Source organism: Charadrius vociferus, unplaced genomic scaffold, assembly GCF_000708025.1.
Source record: "Charadrius vociferus isolate BGI_N301 unplaced genomic scaffold, ASM70802v2 scaffold269, whole genome shotgun sequence".
Classification (NCBI taxonomy): Eukaryota; Metazoa; Chordata; class Aves; order Charadriiformes; family Charadriidae; genus Charadrius; species Charadrius vociferus.
In genome coordinates, this window is record NW_009660184.1 from 1069826 (window position 1) to 1090873 (window position 21048).

General features: G+C 37.1%; 1 protein-coding gene across 1 annotated transcript in view; it reads right to left on the reverse strand.

The window, feature by feature from the left end:
• KIDINS220 (kinase D-interacting substrate, 220kDa) overlaps positions 1-21048 on the reverse strand; it is a 71793-nt gene that overhangs the window by 18741 nt on the left and 32004 nt on the right. The window contains exons 21-23 of the mRNA XM_009893251.1: positions 19568-19730; positions 2475-2653; positions 860-1086 (exon numbers count right to left, since the gene is read on the reverse strand). Of these exons, the coding sequence (XP_009891553.1) occupies positions 860-1086; positions 2475-2653; positions 19568-19730 (569 nt within the window). The remainder of the gene's footprint in view (positions 1-859; positions 1087-2474; positions 2654-19567; positions 19731-21048) is intronic.

Consider the following 21048-nt stretch of genomic DNA (forward strand, 5'->3'; position numbering starts at 1 on the left):
CAAGAACAATTTTAGAACAGAGAACTTAAAAGTTCTATGCTACATGTACTCTTTTCTACCTTGGTTAAGAAACACCAGTTTAGGAATAACTGAATTTTCTTTCCAGCTAATTAGCTTGAACATTTACCTACTGTCAAATCTACTTAGAGCTGGGGTTGTGTCTTGTATATAGAAGTAAACTATAATATATCTGCTTTCTACTTTTTTTTTTTATGATAGTACTGCAGAAAAACAAAAAGTAAAAAAGAAAAGTTTAAAAATACTGAATACATCCCACAAAAATAGAAAGTTTAGACTTGATCCAACTGTAAAGTATTTCATTCCATTTTCAAGCTAGCCATGCCCAGGACTATGTTTTCTGAGGCCCACAAATAGCTCGAAAATGTATGTTTTATGCCATTTATGTTAATTCCTTTAAACTAGTGCAATACCGGTTTAGGGAAAGGATCCCAGAATAACTGAGACAAAGGGGAACACAGATGTCTACATAGATTCTTGTGATGTAGCTCCTCACTTGAGTTTCTGTATCTTTTAACCTAAGTCACCAAGAAAAAAACAGGATCCCTTCCACTGTCTGTAAGCAAGTATGCGAATGACTGTGCACAGTTTACCCCACAATTGAGCAGTGTCTCAAAACGATCCGATCTTTTCCCTCTTGTGTAATTTTTTTTTCCCTGATATGATTTACCATATTTCTCTGAGACAACAGTGACTGAACATTACTGTGAAATTTACCAACTTTTGGACTTTCCTCCATTTCCAAATAAAACTTGCATAGGTCTTTTAATATTTTATAGATGACATCTGCAGTATTACCAGACTGAATCAGAAGAATGTTAATTGGTTCTCGATTATTTACCCGATTGTAGAATGGATGCTGAGGTCCCGTCATACCACTATAGTAACTGCTATGAGGTTGAGGTGATAAAACTCCGCTATTGAAAGGTCCATTGAAAGAGGTTGTAGAAGAGCAAGCCGATGAAGGCTGACTGAACAGAGATGTTGCTCTAGCAGGTGCCTCATGCAAAGGCAAAGTGGGATAAGGAAGTCCTCCAATATTCATTTGATCTCTTGCAGCACGAACATCTGAAAAATAAAAAGGTAAAAGAGAATAAGATTTTGCTTGAAATATTTGAAAAAAAAGCTTTGATTTGTTTGTCAATTCATTACAGTACACTGTTGTGTATTTAACTCCAATCAGAACCCATCAAGTAGAACATCAAATGTTACTTTCAGCTGCATTGGGTTGACTTCTCTTGAGGATCACATATATACAGGAGCCTTTAGGAGAGTTAGGACAATTTCTTGCATAAATTTACGTAGCATATTAAATGCCTCTAAACATTCTCTCTCAGAGAGAACAAGTTACAAATCACAACCCAAATGGGAAGAAAAGTAGGAGTATATCATGCCAAGTATGTCTCTGACGGCAAGTATGTTTGCTGTGGTAGACAGACCTGTCCTGTTTCTGAAGAGACTAATGAGACAGAGTTTGTGAACAAAGGCCATCCCACTACAGCTATCAAGTGCAGAGAAGGAAGTTGGAAAAAAGTAAGAGCAAAAAGGATTCCAGTTGAGGACTTTAGAAAAGTGTTACAACAGAAAAGACAGGCAAAGAGAACTATTAATATCTGAATTCAGTTCCCACCTAGAATACTGACTGTCGTACCAAACACTCATAAGGATCTTATTTTAAATTTAAAGTTCTGGTTTTCTTCAAAGCTGTAGCATCTCTTAACAGCTGGAAATGGTAGGATGCCTTAACCCTACTCCAGAGCCAATAGCAATCCCTAAGACTGGACAAGAAGTGCCATACCATGCGTCACATCAAACCACACTATGGGTCGCATCAATCCACAGCAGCAGTGAGCAGTCAGAACATTTAATGCTCAGCAGAGTGTTTTTGCAGAACAGAACACACCTGAACCTAACTGCTTCTTTTGAGACTACAAGGAAGTAAAGATAACTGCTTAACAACCACTGCACAATAAACAACAATCGCCCTGGGATGAATTTAAATATCATACTATAGCAGATTAAAAAGTAACTTACAGGTACCAGCTGAAAAGTTATCTAGTGGGGTACACATCAAATGGAGACGTTCCACTTAGTTTCACTGGCTTCAGTTCTACAGAATCTTACTGACACTATTCAAAATTGTTAACAAAGATTTGGAAGTCAAATAGCATCTCTACTACTAAAATACCATTGTGTGCACTGGTTTCCTCCATTTGCTAAAGCAGTCTTCAAATCAAAAATAGTGGATTCTCCCCCCGATCAAAAGAGATGCTTTAGTCTAGTATGATCTGGCCTTTACAGCAAAGCTGCCAAGTGAAATTGTTACTGAAGTCAAATCAGACATTCTGAAAGTCTGATTTGATGAACAAACACAATTGTGTATAACATGCAAAGTAGTTCTGCCTAAAATGAAATAATATAATTTTCATTTTCCATTTATTTGAAAGCATACTCACCTGCAATGATTTCTCGTAGCTTGGGATCTAAGTTTACAGTACATGGCAAAAAGGTTCTTACATCACGTGCAACAAGAACAGGTGTTCGTGAAGATAAAAATACTTCAAAGTTCCGTATATCTCCATCAATTTCAAGTAGAGGTTCAACATCTTTAGTTGTAGGAATATTCTTTGAAATTCTGGGGAGAAAAATTTAGATAAATCATAAACCCTATTTATTGGATTATGACTTCCATTTGCATAGTGATATTCTAGGGTGAAATACTAGTATACACGCATCCATTCTTCCTGTTCTCTGGGAAATGAAAAGAACCCATAAAGAGCTGCACTACGTGCGGAAAGAACAATTTAACGTTTTCTAATATGAAAAAATTCTCAAACTGCTAAGTAATCTGATCTAATTGTACGTTTCAGAGAAATCTCAAAGAAGCCACAAAAGACTAAAATCAGACCAGGAATTTACAGATCAGTAACCTCAAATCCTGAGTAAGGAGAAGTTAACATTTGTCATCATTAACCCCAAACATCCATTCAAATTCTGATATCCCAAATCAGAAATTCCATGGTTAAAAATCTCATTTTTAAACTACCATTTCTTGTAACAGGAACACAAAGGCATCAGACACTGATCAAAACCCGGCTGGGCATGACTTCATGGTAGAAAGTGGAGAAACTGCCTGCTTCCAACTAATTCACTCTCTAAGACAAGAAGCCACAAACAACAAAGCAAGGAGACCTGACCAATACAAGGGACCATTGATGCATTATGACTACTGTCAAGCAATGGTGAGGGTTTTTTGTAATCACTATGATAAAGGAGAGTTTTAGGAAGGAACACAGAGAAGGATAAATGTTAGTCTTCTGGAAATTTACCAAATGTAAGCAAGTGATGGAGGCTGACATGATGGGTCAGATGGATCTACCTTATTTGACAGCTCACTTAAGGTATCATGACTGGTATCTCATTTGATATCAAATAAGAAATGATAATCTAAATTAAAGATTACTAAAATGACGAAATATTTCTCACACCCAGCATAATAAAAACAGGAACAGTGAAAAAATGCACTGAGGATGGTTGACACGGTTATAGTAATGACTATGAAGTGACTGTGACAGCTCTCCGTATGGATACCAGTGAAGAAAGAACGCTGTATTTAAAGTAAAAATAGAAAAAGTTAAGAAAAAAAACCTCACAAACTTTATATAAACACAAAATGAATGAACTTGATATAAACACAAAACCTCACTAGTTAATGGCCTTTCCCAAAGACGTATTATGATTGTAGTTCCATGAGAAGGGATGACTTAGCATAGACATATTGACTGCCCTGTGAGCTGCTGTAACTCGCTGAAAAGAGGTTAGCATAGCACAAAGAAAGCGTAAGAGTTTTCTCCAATTACCAGACAATTAAAGCAGCTAAGGCAACTGCCAGTGCTGTCATGGGGGAAAGGAGTGCACTGATGCATGGATGGAAAGAGAGGAAGGAGCCCTTGTGTACACTCAGTAACCTATCAAACTGCAACCAAGAATCCCTTACATTAAATAAATACACACTCGTGTGTCTGTGAAAAACACAAAACAAAAAAAAATCTGGCTGTAATTGAATTGTATTTTTAATGCAGCTATGACAATTGTTAGCTTTTTGAAAACAATGACCTTATCTTTATTTTTAGATCCTCCATAAAAAGTAGAATGTTATGTACCATGGGATTATTCCAGAGGCAACAATGGCAGATTTACATGGAATATTTAGCGTTTAATGTTAAGAGAAATAAAAGAATTGAGGATCAATGCTAGATGCTTGAACTGCAATTCTTTTACATTAAAAATGTATTTTAAGTGTGTGTTAATCTTTCAATCTGATCTTTTAGGCCAGTGTTGCCTTGTATTAAAAGTAAAATTAAAAGATTCCTATAAATTTTATCAGAAAACATCTGAATGGACCATGTACCTAATAGATGAAGGATATTACCATACCACACTGTCACAAGCGGTATCTACAAATAACTTTATTCACAGTGAGATGTTACTTCTACAGCACAGGAAAATGTAACAAATACATAGCACAAAAGCAAGTGTAGCCTATTCTAACAAAGATTCTGATCCTGTAAGTCATTCTGAGCAGTCATCTGGATGGCAGTGGGATTATCCACTTTACAGAAGTTCAATGCATATAAGGCTTCACAGGCTCCAGCCTTAAGAGAATAAAAGGTGGTGCTTCTGTCAGAAGAGAAACTTGACACCCAGAAGTAGGTTACAGTTTCAAAGAACGGAAACAGTTCATTCTTCAACAGTGTTTACGGAAATCTAGTAGAAGCTAAAAAAGGTTCTCAACTCAAGGAGTTAATGGTCAAAAGAAAAAACACAACATTGCCAGTATCAAAGTAAAACTTGTATACTTAACAGAATCTGAGAAGTACATTTTACACTAATATTTAGCCACTACCTTAGGTTCTTCTATTTCACCTTATATAAAGCTATGACTAAACTGACTGTAAACGTGTATGTTTTTATTCAAACATCAGAAATGCAAAAAAACCCAAACTCACTAATGCACACTTTAGTTACATATATTTACTGTGAGTATTCTAGACGAGTTCAACACTGGCGAAATGAAAATTAAGTCACTTTTTAAGTCAGGGACTGAAGAGTTAAAGAGTGGCCTACTTCAACACTTAAATCTACAAAATAAAAAGCCAAAAGAGAATGTGACATAGATTTAAATAAAACACACAGCTGATGAATCACATGAAACAAATTAGCGAATTTTAATGCCAGCTCTACTTAAGTCTGAATGCGAACAGTGTTCTGAATATGATGAACAAAGCTACTGTTCAGAAGCCAATAGCCCACTGCTGGTGTGCAGATTGAAGTCTCTATTCTAACCTCCTGAGCTCAATGTCTTAAACTACGCCTTTGAAAGAAATATTTATGTAAATGATAATCTTTTGGCAAAGAGCCACAAGAATCGCATGTGCCTGTACTTCTCAGATAAAAAAATAAAAGGTTAGCATGTAAAGCACTTCTAAAATATAAGCACACAGATCTAAAAATAAAGCACTGTGAACACCCTATTCTCATTTTGGGGCTAGATTTTCCTGAGGCAGAAGAATTATTCTTTAAATCAGAAACATCAAAATCTGTCACTGTTACAGAGTGCCTGTTTCCATGAGAAACTACTTGAATTTAAAAGGAGTGAGTCCAAAACAGAACATTACATTGACAGAAGAGAACCTTAAAAATTCCTTCCACTATTTCACGTGTCCTTTCCACGCACAGCTGAAATTAAAAACTGCTTTCAGTGTGCATTAAGTTATATTCTAACAATGATGGATTATTTCTGGCTTTTTCCTCAAATAAAAATAATTTATTACAAGCATACATAGGTACGTCATCTTATCTTCCTTTCAAGAGACTGTGAATTTGCTCCAATTTTTTTTCTAGTTTATGTTCACCTTGCACTTCCACAACTGACTTGGAAAATAACCACCATGGTCCAACAGTGGGTCCAGCACTGAATGTTGCCAGCATAGCGGAGGTGCTAGTCTGTTGGGCTATATGTGACTCAGCCCACCTATCCACCACCTCCTGCAGGAGATGATCGCCACCACAGGATGCAGTCCTTCACCACCTAACAAAGTGGTGGTAAAACAGCAGCAGCAACCACCTTCATGCACACTGAAGACAGTCCTGTGCCCACATTCCCCGTTTGGTTGGTTGTCAAGCCCTGGAGTATGCCAAGAGTCTCTATCACCTCTTCCCCCGGCCAGGGGTTTCACTGCCTACGCTCAAGGCCAGCTCTGATACAGAGTAACCTGGGGTTGGACTGCTGTGACAAGCGCTGCAAGAAGCCTCCTTCATTGGAAGCCTCTCTTGCTTGATTCGAGAACTGCCTTCAAGCTCAGGCCTGAGCTACATCTATACACCTTACTGGTTATCACCTTGACTCACTGACTTGACTTCCTAGCTTGACCTAAAACATGCCTCATGGCTACAGACCACTGGGCTGTTTGCCATCCCTGGTTACTGTCACTGAACCTGCTCTGATCGTCCATTCAGCCACTGTGCGACTGCATCCTTTGCTCATGAGGACAATGCCCTGCCCGTCTTGCCGCCTTCCTCAGCTCGCAGCTCGCCATCTCTCATGGCGCAGCCTGCCCTGCTGCTCCCCAACAGGTGGAAGGTTGACTTCTCTGCAAGTCCTCATACCCAGAAGGGCCATTCTCCCCGCTCTTTCCAAACCTCTCCCTCTGAAGGTGAAAACAAAGAAATTCTACAAGCTACTCTTTGCGAACTTAAGGTGTTTTTTTTTTTCCCCTCATGTGTTTTATAGGAGCAAGTACCTACACGGACAAGAGTCATTTAACTTTTGCACTCCATAAAAAGCAACAGAACCAATTAATTGTTATTAAATGATAGAGCTACAGAAGTCATAAGCATGAAAGCATGTCATGTTTTATCTTCCATGTGCCTTTTAAACTGTATTGAGAGAAAAATTTAAGACAAAAATGTTGCTTAAAATAATGAAATAACTTCTCATTAAAAATGACACCAAAATATTTTTTCTGAAGGTTTGATACTGAGAAACAGAAAACTAGAAAATCTGGGCCACTTTGGAACGCAATATGAAATTTAGATGCTTGACAGTCTGCTAATTAGACATCTGATCTCTAATACCTAATAATCAAATACTAATAATATAACTCTTTGCTCCGTATTTATCCTACTCTTCTCATGTGCAGTCAGTATAGTGACACTGTATTTTTATGCCCATGGGTGCATTTTTCTGGATTAAAAGCTCTCACACAAAATGCTCCAGAAAATTTGCAGTACTATCAACATATCAAGAATAGTGCTGAAAAAACTGTTTCAAACTGAAATTTGCAACAGGTTATTTGGACATTGAAAACCAGCATTTGCTCATATACACACTCGTATAAAGGCAGGAATAAAAAGTTACCACACACTCAATACTAAAACATAAGGGAATCAAAGTTTTATCTTAATAAAGACCAAATAAAGGAAAGCTATAGTATGATATATCTATCTAGACAAAAATTATAAACCCCTCAGTGCATATTAAGCAGTACAGAAACTTCACTGAACAGATGCAATAGCTATTTAAAAACTGCTATTACTGTAGGTATTCATGAAAGCTTCCTTTGCAAAACTCACTCTATCCAATTCAAGTAGATAAAGCACCTCTTCTGAGTGCTCCTGCTTTTGATCATTTCAGAAAGAAAAAACATTCTGATCCTTAAAAGACTGATATTCATTAAACTAATCTCCCACACCCAGTACCACACATTGTCGCTGAGCCATATTAAAAAGGTCTATTTTTAATACAACTTTCCAGAATATACCCTACACCAGTGTTCTTTATAATTAAAAGAAGCGTTAATAGTCACAAATGTCTGAATTCATTCACAGCTTTGCTGTGCTATTTGAATTACCAACAGCAAAAGAATTTTTTAAAAATCAATATATTTATTACACAAATGGAAAAGCAGTGAAACAGAGTAGCACAGCAGAATCTCAGACTGCTCAAAGCTGCTCCGTAAACAAAAAAAGTAATTATGTTTCACTAATTGACAAGTCCAAAAAGATCACTCACACAAGTGAAATACAAGAATACTGTATTAATCTGGTTTTGGTATTTTCATTAGTGAACGTCAGTTACAAAGCTACTTTATTGCTTTATGCAGGGATTCTTTTATTCAATACCTCCACCTGTAGGACTTCAGAAATTCAGCAAATATTTGCAGGTCCTCTAGCATTAGAAACGGCCGTGACTCATCCTAGCCTCCAGCACAAGATTCTTTCTGGGGCTATGTTACGGCATACAGTTAAACCTTAGGAGCAGGCAAAAGGACACTCCTCTTCCAGAAGTCCATGGCAAACACTTCACCCATTGAAGCCCGAGTTCCAATTCTCAGAATAAGTCAGAGACTAATCCATCAATCTGATGCAAATGCTGTCCAGAAATGGAAGGCAAAAAGCTACAACTGCTTTACTACATTAATAGGTTAATAACCAAAATTCAAGTCAAGCAGGACCAAAAACATATCACTTCCCTTACAGAGCATTTGGATTACCTGATCTGTTCTTTATCTTGCCCTTCTGAAGCAGCTTCTTATGCCAGAGTTGATCTAATGAGGCAAATTGATTGCATGGGCATCTGAGCAAGTTGTTGCAAGGAACACTGGAGCATCAGCTTCCAAAGAACTTGATATTCCATGCTACTGCTCAGAGGTAGGCTCTTACAGCAATATGAGACACAAGACTTTTCTGAACATGAAGCAAGTATTTTATCTCCTCCGTTTTCCTGAGAGATAGATTACATCGCATTTATTGTGGGATAAGAGCCAGGGTATGGGCCACTACCAGTACGTAGCCAAGAGATGCATTTCCAGCTTGTCATCTTATCTCACAATGTTTTCCCATGCTCTCAGGTTTTGAATAAATACTCTACTTTCGACAAAAAAAGTTCAGCAGATGCAAAAAGCCATAATCTCCAATTTTGTTTCTCAATTTTATTAATTGCCCCAGAAGTAGAGAAGTCTCATGAATTGACTTACACAGCTGAAAAATAAGTTTTCTTTCCTGAAGTTTTTTACAGTGTTGCTAAAATTAAGGCTTCTGCATTCTACCCTAAACCAGTCTTAATCAGTGGTGCTTGGAGTGATTTGAAATATACACAGGAGCATTTTTGAGAGATGTCATTAACGCACATTAACTATACTGTAAGCATTTAAAATTATCTGGAAAGTATTTTAGAAATATGACTTATTACACTGTATTACAAAGGTAACTAAAAAAGCTAAAAATACTCCTGTCTTGTTTCAATTAATTTTTTCTCCAATCCTTTTTCTCTGCCAATTACCTTTTCACCTGAACTTCCTTCTTACTTGTCTTGTCCTCTGGTCCTCCTTTCTTCTCTTTTACACCTTGCTTCATGTAGGTCTGTTTAGCAGACAGTTTGGGCAACAACCACCTACTACTCAACTAGCATGCTGCCTTTTAGCTTTGAGACCACACTATTAGCACCATAAGAAACACAGTAACTTTATGTGCCCCATGTTTTAAGTAAGAGGCAATACAAAGAACCTGAAAAACAAAAAGCAGGTTAAATATTTAGGAGTAATGAATCACTGTGAGGCCTAAAAGAGTATTAAATTGTCTACTCAAAAGAAGTGATTTATTTAAACCTGGTCTGGGCAAACGATGATTGCAGAGAATATCAGAACCCGAGTGATGAATGTAGCACCTTCCATAGCTTTTTCATTTTTAATTTCTGTAATCACTAAAAAGCTACACTTCTTAAATTAATACATCAATAGATTTTATACAACTCACAAATCCCTCAAAAGTTAATTTCACCCTTTTTATTAAAAGGTATTTAAACAGTGTCAAAACTGGAATTAACATAATAACCTTCCAGAAAAGTTACATTTCAAATGATCTTGCTCAATTTTAACATTGGTAGAGATTTGCTGAAAACATGTAACATACTTTTTTTTAAAGAATAATTTAATACATACTTGTCTACAGCACTGTAATGAAAAAGTAGACAGATAATGCTTATCTTCAGTTTTTATTTTACTTCTTTTCTTCTTACTTATGTATATTAACAAAAAACCCTCAAATGATTTAGACAAAAGCTTTTAGCTCAACACATAATTGCAACAAAATTACAATAATTGTACCAATTAAAATAATCCTGAATGAACAGTTTGTCATCTTAATGTTCCAATGGTTTATAGAAGGATCTACTTAATTAGCTGAAATTGCTTTCCAATGTTAGTATCAAATGTCATTTGTTAAAAGTTGAACGATTTCGAAAATAATTTAACAAAGCAATTTTATAAAACACCAAGAACCAACACTTTCTTTTCAGCTGAATAAAGCAAGCAGATGTGTCATCAAATTGCTATAAAAATAAATGAGCCTTTATATGGGGAAAAATAAATTTCACTACTACTGCTACAGAATACTATTTTCTGATTTTTTATGAAATTGATTTCTTTAATAAAATAATTTCATATCATCTATATATTGGTGGTATTTTTAGTATGCTGTAAATACACTTTCTTAAATTGAGTACTAAACAATGAAGTAGAAATATTCAACTGTATGTGAAACACAAAAATGTTTTAACCTGCCTAAGTGATTTCCTAATTCAATTCACATGGGCATATCACACAGAAGATCTGAATTTATCAGCAAAACATAGCACCAATGAAACCATCCGGTAGAACTCCAAACCTGCAGCAATCAACTCCTGTTCCACTTATAACTAAATTAGTTTTTATCAGTTTACTCTGAAGGAAAAAGGAAAAAAGAGAAACAGAGGATGAGTCGTCTAGTAACCTGAAATTAAGTATTTCTCTGGTTACCGTTATTAAAGACGACTATTTCTGTGGTTGCTTCCAAAAAGGGGTAACTTCAGTAAAAAGAATGGAAAAAAGCAAAATCACATACCAGTGCTGAAACTGGAAAGACATCACCTAGAACTGAAGAAATACTTTCCATTATTGATAAATCAGACAGAGCAGATGTCTTCCACAAATTATTCCTTAGAATGGTACAAGAGTTGCAAAAGCGTTAAAAAAAAGTAATAAATGAACTATGGCTGGCTCAGATCCTTTAGTCCCCCACACAAAAAAGAATCCTGAATAAAAGAACGCTTATTATGTTGTTATTCTAAATTTGGTGTGTTCTGCTTTTGCACATTGTTTTGCCATCCAATTTGATATCCATCATAGGTAGGCATGCATACATATATGCACAAATACTTTACCACAGAGGTTAAATTAAGCCCAAGTGATGGATGAATTATATGTTGCTAAGTTTTAAATAATGGTTACTTACAACTCTGAGGAAAGCACAACCATTTTCTTATCCTGGAATATATATCTTTCTTTTTTCAAAATAAAAGATTTAAGATTCTTGATTTCCATAGTTTCCTTCAGCTTCCCAAAAAGCACATTTTCAAGGAGATTAAGGAAGGGTGGAGTTCCTAATCTGAACAGATGACCCATGAGTTTCTTCTATCCTGAGCCAAGCTCTCATGTTCTAGTATTTTGAATGAATACATAAGAATAGCTGCGTCACAGAAATTAGGAACCTGCAACTATTTGTTGATATCCTCATACAGAATTGATACGCCCTGTCTTAATATCCCAGTTTAAACAAAGCCTGGGCAAGGAACAACAGGTAGGGCTGTCCCTCATGACATGAAGCACGACAAGCAGAGTAACATCAACACCAGTCAGTGGGAAGTGCTTGAAGAGAAGGTTGTGTGAATACCCAGATTCTGTATCATTAAGCAAAACGTAAATGCGGTTCTGGGGACAAGCACCCTCCTCTCCCCAGCGCGTATCTTTAAGCACTGAGACAGTGAGTCATGGTGGTCTCTCTTAGGACTATCTCCCTAGATATACCAGCCTTACATTTCTCACAGTTTCACCAAGTAATAGCTATTCAGAAAGCTACAGAATCTAGATCCCACCCCAATGAGAGAAAGGACAATAGCTACTATGGAACTACTAAATCCTTGGGTAAACATTCTACCCCAATGGTATCGAGACATCACCACAAGGAAATTCTCATGGATTATTATCAACGTCATACCGACTTTTTTTCCCAAGGGGTCCTCCATAACAGGTAGGTCGTTAAATTGTTCTGGTAGCCTGTGGCACATTCCCTGCCGTTTTCTTTTCAAAGGCCAACTAGAACTTTACTACAGTGGCCGTGCCTGCCTGGACAACTCATCATGTTCACCAGGACCAGAAGGTTCCTGCAACTTGTCATACAGTCTGCCCTAGTAATTGGTGTAACTACTTTAAACACATCTGTCTTTAAATCTAAAGTAGCTTTGCTGCTGCGTTTTGTGCTGAACCTAACCTTTTCCTCCTGCTGCAAACATACTCAGACCACATTTATTTATCTAGGCTTTTTAAGGGCTTCAGCTACTGACTCTCAAGGATCCTGAATAGGCTTTAGATGCAAGGTAAGCATCACGAGACTCAGCTGAGGCCTCACATTAGCAATTCTGGGCATTCACACTAACAGAACTGTAGATATTGCAGGAACTTCAGAGGTAACAATTCAGGCCATCCATAGTTTTTCAAGTGTTCACAAATGTAGTCGGTCATTTTCTGAATTGCATTCTTGAACTCAAGGGGCATATACATGCCTGAAGTTTCACTTTGAACTGTATAAACCTTAACACATGGAACAGATTTTATCAACAAAGACAATCCAGCTACTAACAGCTGTAAGAAGTGTCTGGCTGGTAAATCTGCCATATCTAGAAGAGAACTGGTTAGCACATAGATGCAGAAACTCTCCCTAACACCTTCAGATTTCAGAAGAACAAAGGCCTACAGGCAAAAGGGTTACAAAATTACTTGTGACTTCTAGGAACATCTTCCAATAGCAAAAGTACTGCAGACTGGTTTCTGCTGTGGTAAGGAGGATACAAACAGAAAAAATGCATTCATAGAATCATTTAGGTTGGAAAAAACCTTTAAGATCATTGAGTCCAACCATTAAACTAATGCTGCTAAAACCATGACTAAACCGTGTCCCCGAGCACCACATCTACACACCTTTTCAATACCTCCAGGGGTGGCGATTCAACAACTTCTCTAGGCAGCCTGTTCCACTGCTTGACAAATTTTTCCTAATATCCAATCTAAACCTCCCCTGGAGCAACTTAAGGACTAAACAACTTGACAACCCCAGTTCCCTCATCCGCTCCTTGTAAGACTTATTCTCTAGAACCTTCACCAGTTTCATTGCCCTTCTTTGGACATGCTCCAGTACCTCAATGTCTTTCTTGTAAAGAGAGGTCCAATCTGTTCAGCAGATTATCTCATTTAGTGAGTAAACTTAATGAGAAAAGGGACTGAGGGAGACATTCCCCCCAATATAATCAGCTTTAATAACATGATTTTTAATCAACAAGGTGGCAATATCAAATCACTGCCATCTACAGCCTTAAGCAGTAAAAAATATAAAGAAACAAAGTAAGATGACTAAAACTTAGAGCCTCAAACTGAAATGAAGAACTAAGGTCTTTAGGGAAAAGAAATAAATGACTCAAACATCTTAGACTAAGGAAGATTTGAGAATCCAAAAAAGAGGAAAAAGTATTCAAGCAACACTGGGAAATCAGACACTGATGATATTCACAGCAAAACGTGAAGTGAGACTAGGGCTTTCCTTATCCTCTTTAGTATCTTTTCTACTTGGTACAACCTTTTTGAAATGTGATGACTGGAATCTCACAGCATTTAGAATTTAGATACACTACAGTTTTGTATAATACAATACCTTCCTTCTTTCCATTGCTTTGCTAATAACTCCTAAAAACCATTTCATTTTCTGACTGTTGCTGAGCACTGAACTTATTTTTTCATAGAAATCAGCAATGATTTGTGAATTTCTTTCCTCAGTGCAGATTCAGAGCCCATTGCTATGTTACCAGGATTACAGATGGGATTATTTTCCCCAGTATGTTATGATACCTATATTCATAGCGACTTTGACCTGCAATTTACTCATACCTAGTTCCACAACCCTCTGTGAAACAGCTGTCCTGGTTGTATCCCCACACTGCATCCTCTACTTCTGCCAGACCATTTACAGGTATGTCAGAGAGCTGTATTCTCTTTGGAAACTACCTGCAAGTTTCTTATGAGACTCTTATTGTTATCTTCCACTTCCTTTGTTTTCCTGAGGCAATCTTGCCTCTTATTACCTTAAATTTTAATACTTTTAAAATGTTCTTAGATCAAGATCTTGCTTAAAATTTCTTAAACTTCAAAATATCACATTGCCTTCCTCACATATTCATTGACTGTTGAGAATTCAGTTTCTTGAAACATATCTTCTCCTTATGAAAGCCACAGCAACTTTTCCCAGTATATCGTTTATTTAGGTCTGGGCATTGACATTCATTCTGGTGTCATGGATGTTTCATTTAGTCTTCACAAGAGAACACATTCCCATTGCTGGCTAATTTACAAGTCTGTGAAGTATCAGATGCAAACATTCAACAGAAATTTGCTTTTATCTGACAACTTCATTCACAGAAAGTCCATGTATTTTATTCCACTTCAGGGCTTTAAAAATTTGCTTTTTGCAACTTCTGCAAACCATTTTGGCATTACACAAAACTGACATTAGAGGACCCTTTACAGCAACAAGGAACACAGCACAACATAAATTTAGAGGAGTATTAACTATATGCCACAATTATAAAAAAAAAAAAAAAAAAGGTAAAAGTAATTAAAGTAGACCAAGATGGAGAGGTGGGTAATGACAATAGTGGGCTTGACCACAGAAAAACCTAAACATATAAGGGGAAGGAGAACACAACAGACAAGAAATCAGAGTTAGGAGCTTAAGCTGGCAAGGAGAGAGACTACATGAAAATCCTGCTTGTGAGAGATGACTCGAAAAGGCAACACAAACCCAAAGGAGTAAATACTGGTACTAATAAGTATACCAACTGGAAAGTTAAACCAAGCAAAGATCCACACCAGCAAGGAGAGAGGCTGGAATCGAGAGAATAGAAGTAAGATGATACAGCAAGTCAGTTTAAGGAAGTAAGAAGAGTAAAGACATTTTTCTCCAGCACCTGGACTGAACACCAATAATGCAGACTCAGGATTTTTTTAGTTTTCAAAATTTGACACAAGCATGGGCTTCTACCCCTCTATGACAGAATTACAACACAGCCCCTCTACCTGTTACTAGGAGACATGTCTAAGTGACTCCAATCCATAAAGATTGTTCACAAAGGTGTGCCTGTGCCATAAACTGAAGCCTAATTTTGGTGCGGTTTTCTTTGATTGGTTGGTTTGGGTTTTTTTTAAGACCCTGGGAAAATGTTGCCAATATAACATTCAGTAGGTTTCCCCATCTCTGTGTAGTACGATACAGTAAAGATACACTACTCCTGACAAAACTGGTTTCATACTCAATGTAGTCTTCCACATTCATCATAGTATCTACAGAAAAGAACTTGCAAATTTACTTTCCCTAACAATCCTTCACAATAGGAATATATTAGTTAGCTTTTTTAAAAAAACCCACAAGTTGAAGCACAGAGATGTATGTATATTTATTAACCAAATTGAGATATCCAGGTTTTTTCAGAGTACTCCACCAACCAAAAGCAGAGCCCCCACTACCTTCAGATACAGCTTTGAACATTGAGTACTTACTAATATCAGCCTATAGAACCATAAGGTGTATACCATCTCCCAGTAGAGGCACAAATCCTGACCAAGCAAAAGGTATGATAGAATCGACTAGTCCAGCATCATACAAAACTCTGACAGATAGTTCTAGAGCACCTTTCAGCTGTCTTAGTTTAGATTTCCTATTGCATTTTTTTTAATCACAACAGAGCGCCAAGATGTGACAGAAGATGGTCCTCCACTTTACTCCATAGCCTGTCTATACGATTTGCAAAATTAAATTCTGGACATTACAAGTCAAGAATTTTATGGGGGCAAAATAGCATATGGTGATATAAACCATATACCATAATGCATACATAGAAGGGAATTAACTGCAGGCTATTTTCATTCTTTCATTTCTTAATGCTTAACTACTCGATTCTTCTCATTTTACTATACTTTTTGTATGTTTTTAAAGCATTGCTTATTCTTTGAAATACTTAAAAATGAAGCATCTACTGAAAAAGATCACTAATGTTAAACGGGAATACAGAACACGCTAAGACAAACAAGCAAACAGAAGCTGTAGGAGCTGTGCTGAACAAACAGCCATTCTGCTAGTGCCACCTGCCGGCACAGCACCACCATACACACAGGTACCACGTTTCACTTGCACTGAAGCACACTTCCCAAAGCATCAGCTGTATTCATAGCAAAGAGCTGGTTATAATCTGTCTCCAAAGATACAGCAGTAAAACAACATAGGTTTCATTACCACTTGTCATATCCTCATTGCACACACAAAATAGGTACTGTAACTCAGCAGAAGGTACCTGATAGGTAACAGATCAATCTGTTGTGTTAACCCTCTGCCCTGCACAGTCAGGAGCTAAGAGGAAGGCAAAGGAGAGTTCTCACTGCAAGGGAATCCTGGTGATTCATAAGCTTTTTAACACATATTTTAAAAGTTGGAAACGTAACTACAATATCAAAGCATTTTCCTTATACGGAGAACATGATCGAGTGTAGAACTCCTACAATTAACACAGAACTTACAAGATTCCTTTCATCCAAGGGAGATGTTCAAGCAGACCCCTCTCCCCATGCACTTAAGAGTTCAGAAATGCAGCAAACCCAAAGCATTTGCACTGTTACAATAAAAAGTAGTTTGACACAAACTATTCAATGCTAGGAAAATTATATTCTTGCTCCTGTTCTAAACTACAAAAATATTTTTTAAAAAATCCTTGTAGAATAAAAGGCAGGGAAGAAGTAACACAAACTCAGGACAGGAACAGAAGCTATAAAGTATCAAAATCTGGTGTCTATTCATGAGAATCCAAATGGGAAAGCTGCTCTATAAACTAGAAAACCTTAGAAAGCAGAAACCAAAGTTTTAAAAGAGGAACTAAAGCCAACACTTTGATACAGAAACAGATATTCAAGCCTAGTGACTTCAAACAGTTGCAGCTAAAAAGAACAACAATGACAGAGAAAGGATTATTTTGGATAAAAGAGAATTTTTAGAGTATTAGATAATACCGGAGAAGAGTTCACAGACCTTTTCATATTCAGCATATGGTAAAGATGATCACCCGAACCACCAGGCAGATGAGATCTCAGCTTTGTCACTACATCAGTAGAGTTATATATGTAGTTCCTTACAGAGGTTCAACAAAAGTGGCTGACAGAAACATCAACTCTCTTCCTGAGCATGCAGCAACCTAATTATTATGAAACTTTTTTTTTTTTTTTTTTACAGTTAAGTAGTCAAAGAAACTCAGTCTTAGAGCTTTATTATTTTCATAACAAATAATCCTGTTGGTACTCTTTTCTTTTCCCTTGTTTTCCTGGTATTGCAGGTAGAACACAAACAGCTTTACTCAGATCATCACCTTCCCTTTTCCAATATATGGCACAGGATTCTTCACATTAGAGATCCTAGTTCTATACACTATAAATTTATCCATACATATATAACTGTCAATTATGAATTGGAACTCTACTCAAGTGGGTATATTACTTCCAAACACAACCTGCATAGCAAGAGGCAAAACAGCATAGCAGTGATGAATATCCTCCACACCTGAACTAATAAACCCTGACACACTCCAGCGGGCGCTGAATATCAACAGTTCAAGTGTCTTTACTAACAACAAATAATCCAGAACCCAAGTAAGTCATTCACATTCAATTGTGACTGTCCTTTCCTTTTCCTCTTGTTGGTTTACTAAAGATCTAATGTTAGCTTATACTGGAATGACTAGTACCCATTTATAAGAACAACTGAGGTCTCTAATACCTCCTCTGCTTTATCAGAAAACATAAACATTGTTATGTCTTGAAGATAGCTTTGGACTTAGATCACTCCAAAGTGATTTATTACTGTCTATGTTAACAATCAAAAGACTGTAATGAGTTTGTTGGATAAATACTGAAAACATAAAATTATGAAACATGTCATACCACAAATCTAAATAAAAGTAAGTTAGAAATATCTACAGCAAGAGTGGGTATTTCCCCCTGGAAAGCACGACAGGGGAGGGAATCCCTGATGATTCAGAAATACTGCACTTACCTGATCACATAAACATTTGTCACACTAGGCATGTGAACGCACAACAGAGAGGTGGGTTCCCGTTACTTCATCTATGATTTTATAGGTATCTTACACTCCCAGAGGAAATGCGTAACCCAGAAACTGGATCCATTCTCTGGAGGAAAGAGTTTTCTAACCACGCACTTACTTACCATTGAAGTTTGGTATTTCAGCAACAACCCCCAACTTAAAGTGACTCCAGTCTATCTTCAGTCCTCGGCCTCATCATGCCCAGTCCACCCTTGTACCTCTACCTTCTGGGTTCTCTGTGTTCAGATCTTAAGCCCACTTCAACCTTCTTTTCCTAATAAAACTCACTTCAATCATCTTTCCCAATCAATCCTAATTCCATTCTCAACACTTCAACCATTTCCAGCCCATCCCAGGCCCTCATCCAGTTCATCTTATCCTGTTCCTTGACTCTTAGTGCAGGGCACCTTCTCAAAATTTTCTGTCCAAGTGCATTCTTCTCTCCATTCTTTCCCTGTACCCTGCAAAGTCTCTAGATTTTCTGGCAACCTGTTCAATCAGTCCCAGTCTTCCCTCTTTACCTCAGCTGTTCTTTTAATCTGATCTCAGTTATTTCTTACACAAGTCAAACCCTCCCTTCCTCTCGCTGACTTTGATTTTCAGATCCTGCTTTTTTCCTATAGGCTCAACTCCCAGTCACCTTCTTTCTCCTTCATTCCTCCTACTGCCATCAGGTCACTTGTCACAATCCACAAGTCCTTTCTAACAAGCAACCAGGTTCTGGAGAGGCATCTTCACTGGCAACACAGGGACCATTTGCTCTCATTTGCAATACCCAGACAGCTCTGTTGGACAGCAGCTTGTACCAGCAATGGAGAAAGTCGTGCTTCGCTTTCATACTCCTTAACTGCAGCACAAGGCACGGCCATAGCCTAAAGCACATTTGCTAAGCACCAAACCTTCAGAGATCTTTACTGGTAAAGGCAATTTTTGCAGAGCTTAGTTCAGATTTCTAACTAGGGAAAAAAAGACTAAGTAGAGATGAAAATAATATCAAGAGACAGAAGCACAGCTAGCTATCTGTCAAAGAATTCCCGTATAATTCTCCTTGGTTTTAATACAAAATACACATTCTTACGTGGTGCATTAAATAGCAATGAAAGTCATTTAGAAGTTTCCAAAAATTAACAGAAGAGAGTAAGATTGGGGGAGTTTTAGATTGCAACTTGGTAGGTGTTTGAAAGCCACGTTATTCTAATCATCATTAATAACAATCACTATTTTAATCATTGAAAATGCATACCATTACCAGAGTAACACCTACCTCTCATAGATGGTTTTTAAAGTCAGCTGATCTGGAACACCTTCAGTCTCTTCAAGATGCAGTATGAGCCATGATGTTCTATACGGCCACTGCTCTGTGAGATTGATCCAACTAGCCAGTCTATCCCAATTGAACGTGATCTGATTAGCTCTCAATAAACGACCTAATATAACAGGGAAGGAGGGAAGAAACACAGGAGATTTTTTTTTCCCCCTCAAAGTAACAGCTATGCAAGTCCTTTAACCTGATCCATGAACTTTGTGGTATTTCATTTTCAGCGCAGCAAGTTCAAAATCATCTCATGTTTCATCTAATAATATAATTTATATCATATCATACCTAATAAAAATTCTTGCAAATACTGGTCAAAACATGAGACTCTCCAAAATTGTAAACTTCAGCCCCAGGTTAAACACCAATTACTATCATCCTGCTACAGGTGAATCAAGTTACTTTAACAAAAACTCAACAAAGAATTTCACATAGCGTTAGTTTCTCAATCTAAACACAAAACCCATGCTAATACTGTGAAAGATCTGACTTGCATTGGCATATGAAATATGGTCAAAACAAGTTAAGCATACAACTGCCATCTTCAATAGTCAACAAAGTAAAATTCAAAGCTATAAACAAAAGACTGTTTGAAGTTAATAAGGCAAGGTATGAATTACAAATGAAGTTAATTTTAAAAAACAGAAAGTTAATGCTACAGTTTATGCATTCCAACTTTTAGCAAGTTTTCTAGAACTGCATTATTAATATTGGTGACGGCGTATAACTTACAACCTGAAGGCTCTGTTCATGGAGCTGAACCCAAGATTATAGTACACTAGAAGTGTTCTTGCAGGGTTTTTTTGTTTGTTTTTACAGTTAACAGTTTGCAATTTTGTTATACTTTCATATCTGCACTATAATTTGCCAAAACCAGATGTTTCATGCTATAAATTGTAATGACAATGCTAAGAGACGGTACATTTACTTAAAAGATTAGCTCAGAACTTTAGGTCTGTTGTCACATATGAATGATCACTAAAAAAGGGAAAAAGCAGGGAAAATTAAGGAAAATGACATATTAACACTCTTCTATTAATTATAGTAGGATTAAGTTAATGGAATGGAAAATAAGCCATGGGCTATTTTATTTAATTTAGAACAGCATTTAGATTTAGTTCTTCATAACCTAAGCGAAGGTAAATTAGGACAATCCAAACTATGCAAGCGCTGGGAATGGAACTGCAGAGACAGCTGTCCCTCTGTGTTACCCAGGTTGGTTCAACAGAGCTGAACCTCAGCTCAGAGACACACAACTGTGTCCTTGGTATCATACTTCCTATTGAGATGATCACCTTGGTACTGTACCAGACCTGAACCAGTTCCACCTACTTGTGACATACTGGAAATAAATACTCCCAAACACAATGTGAAGTTGGGCAGTGAATGCAGCATTGATACTGCTGTAGCAGTTTTCTGCAACCAAATGC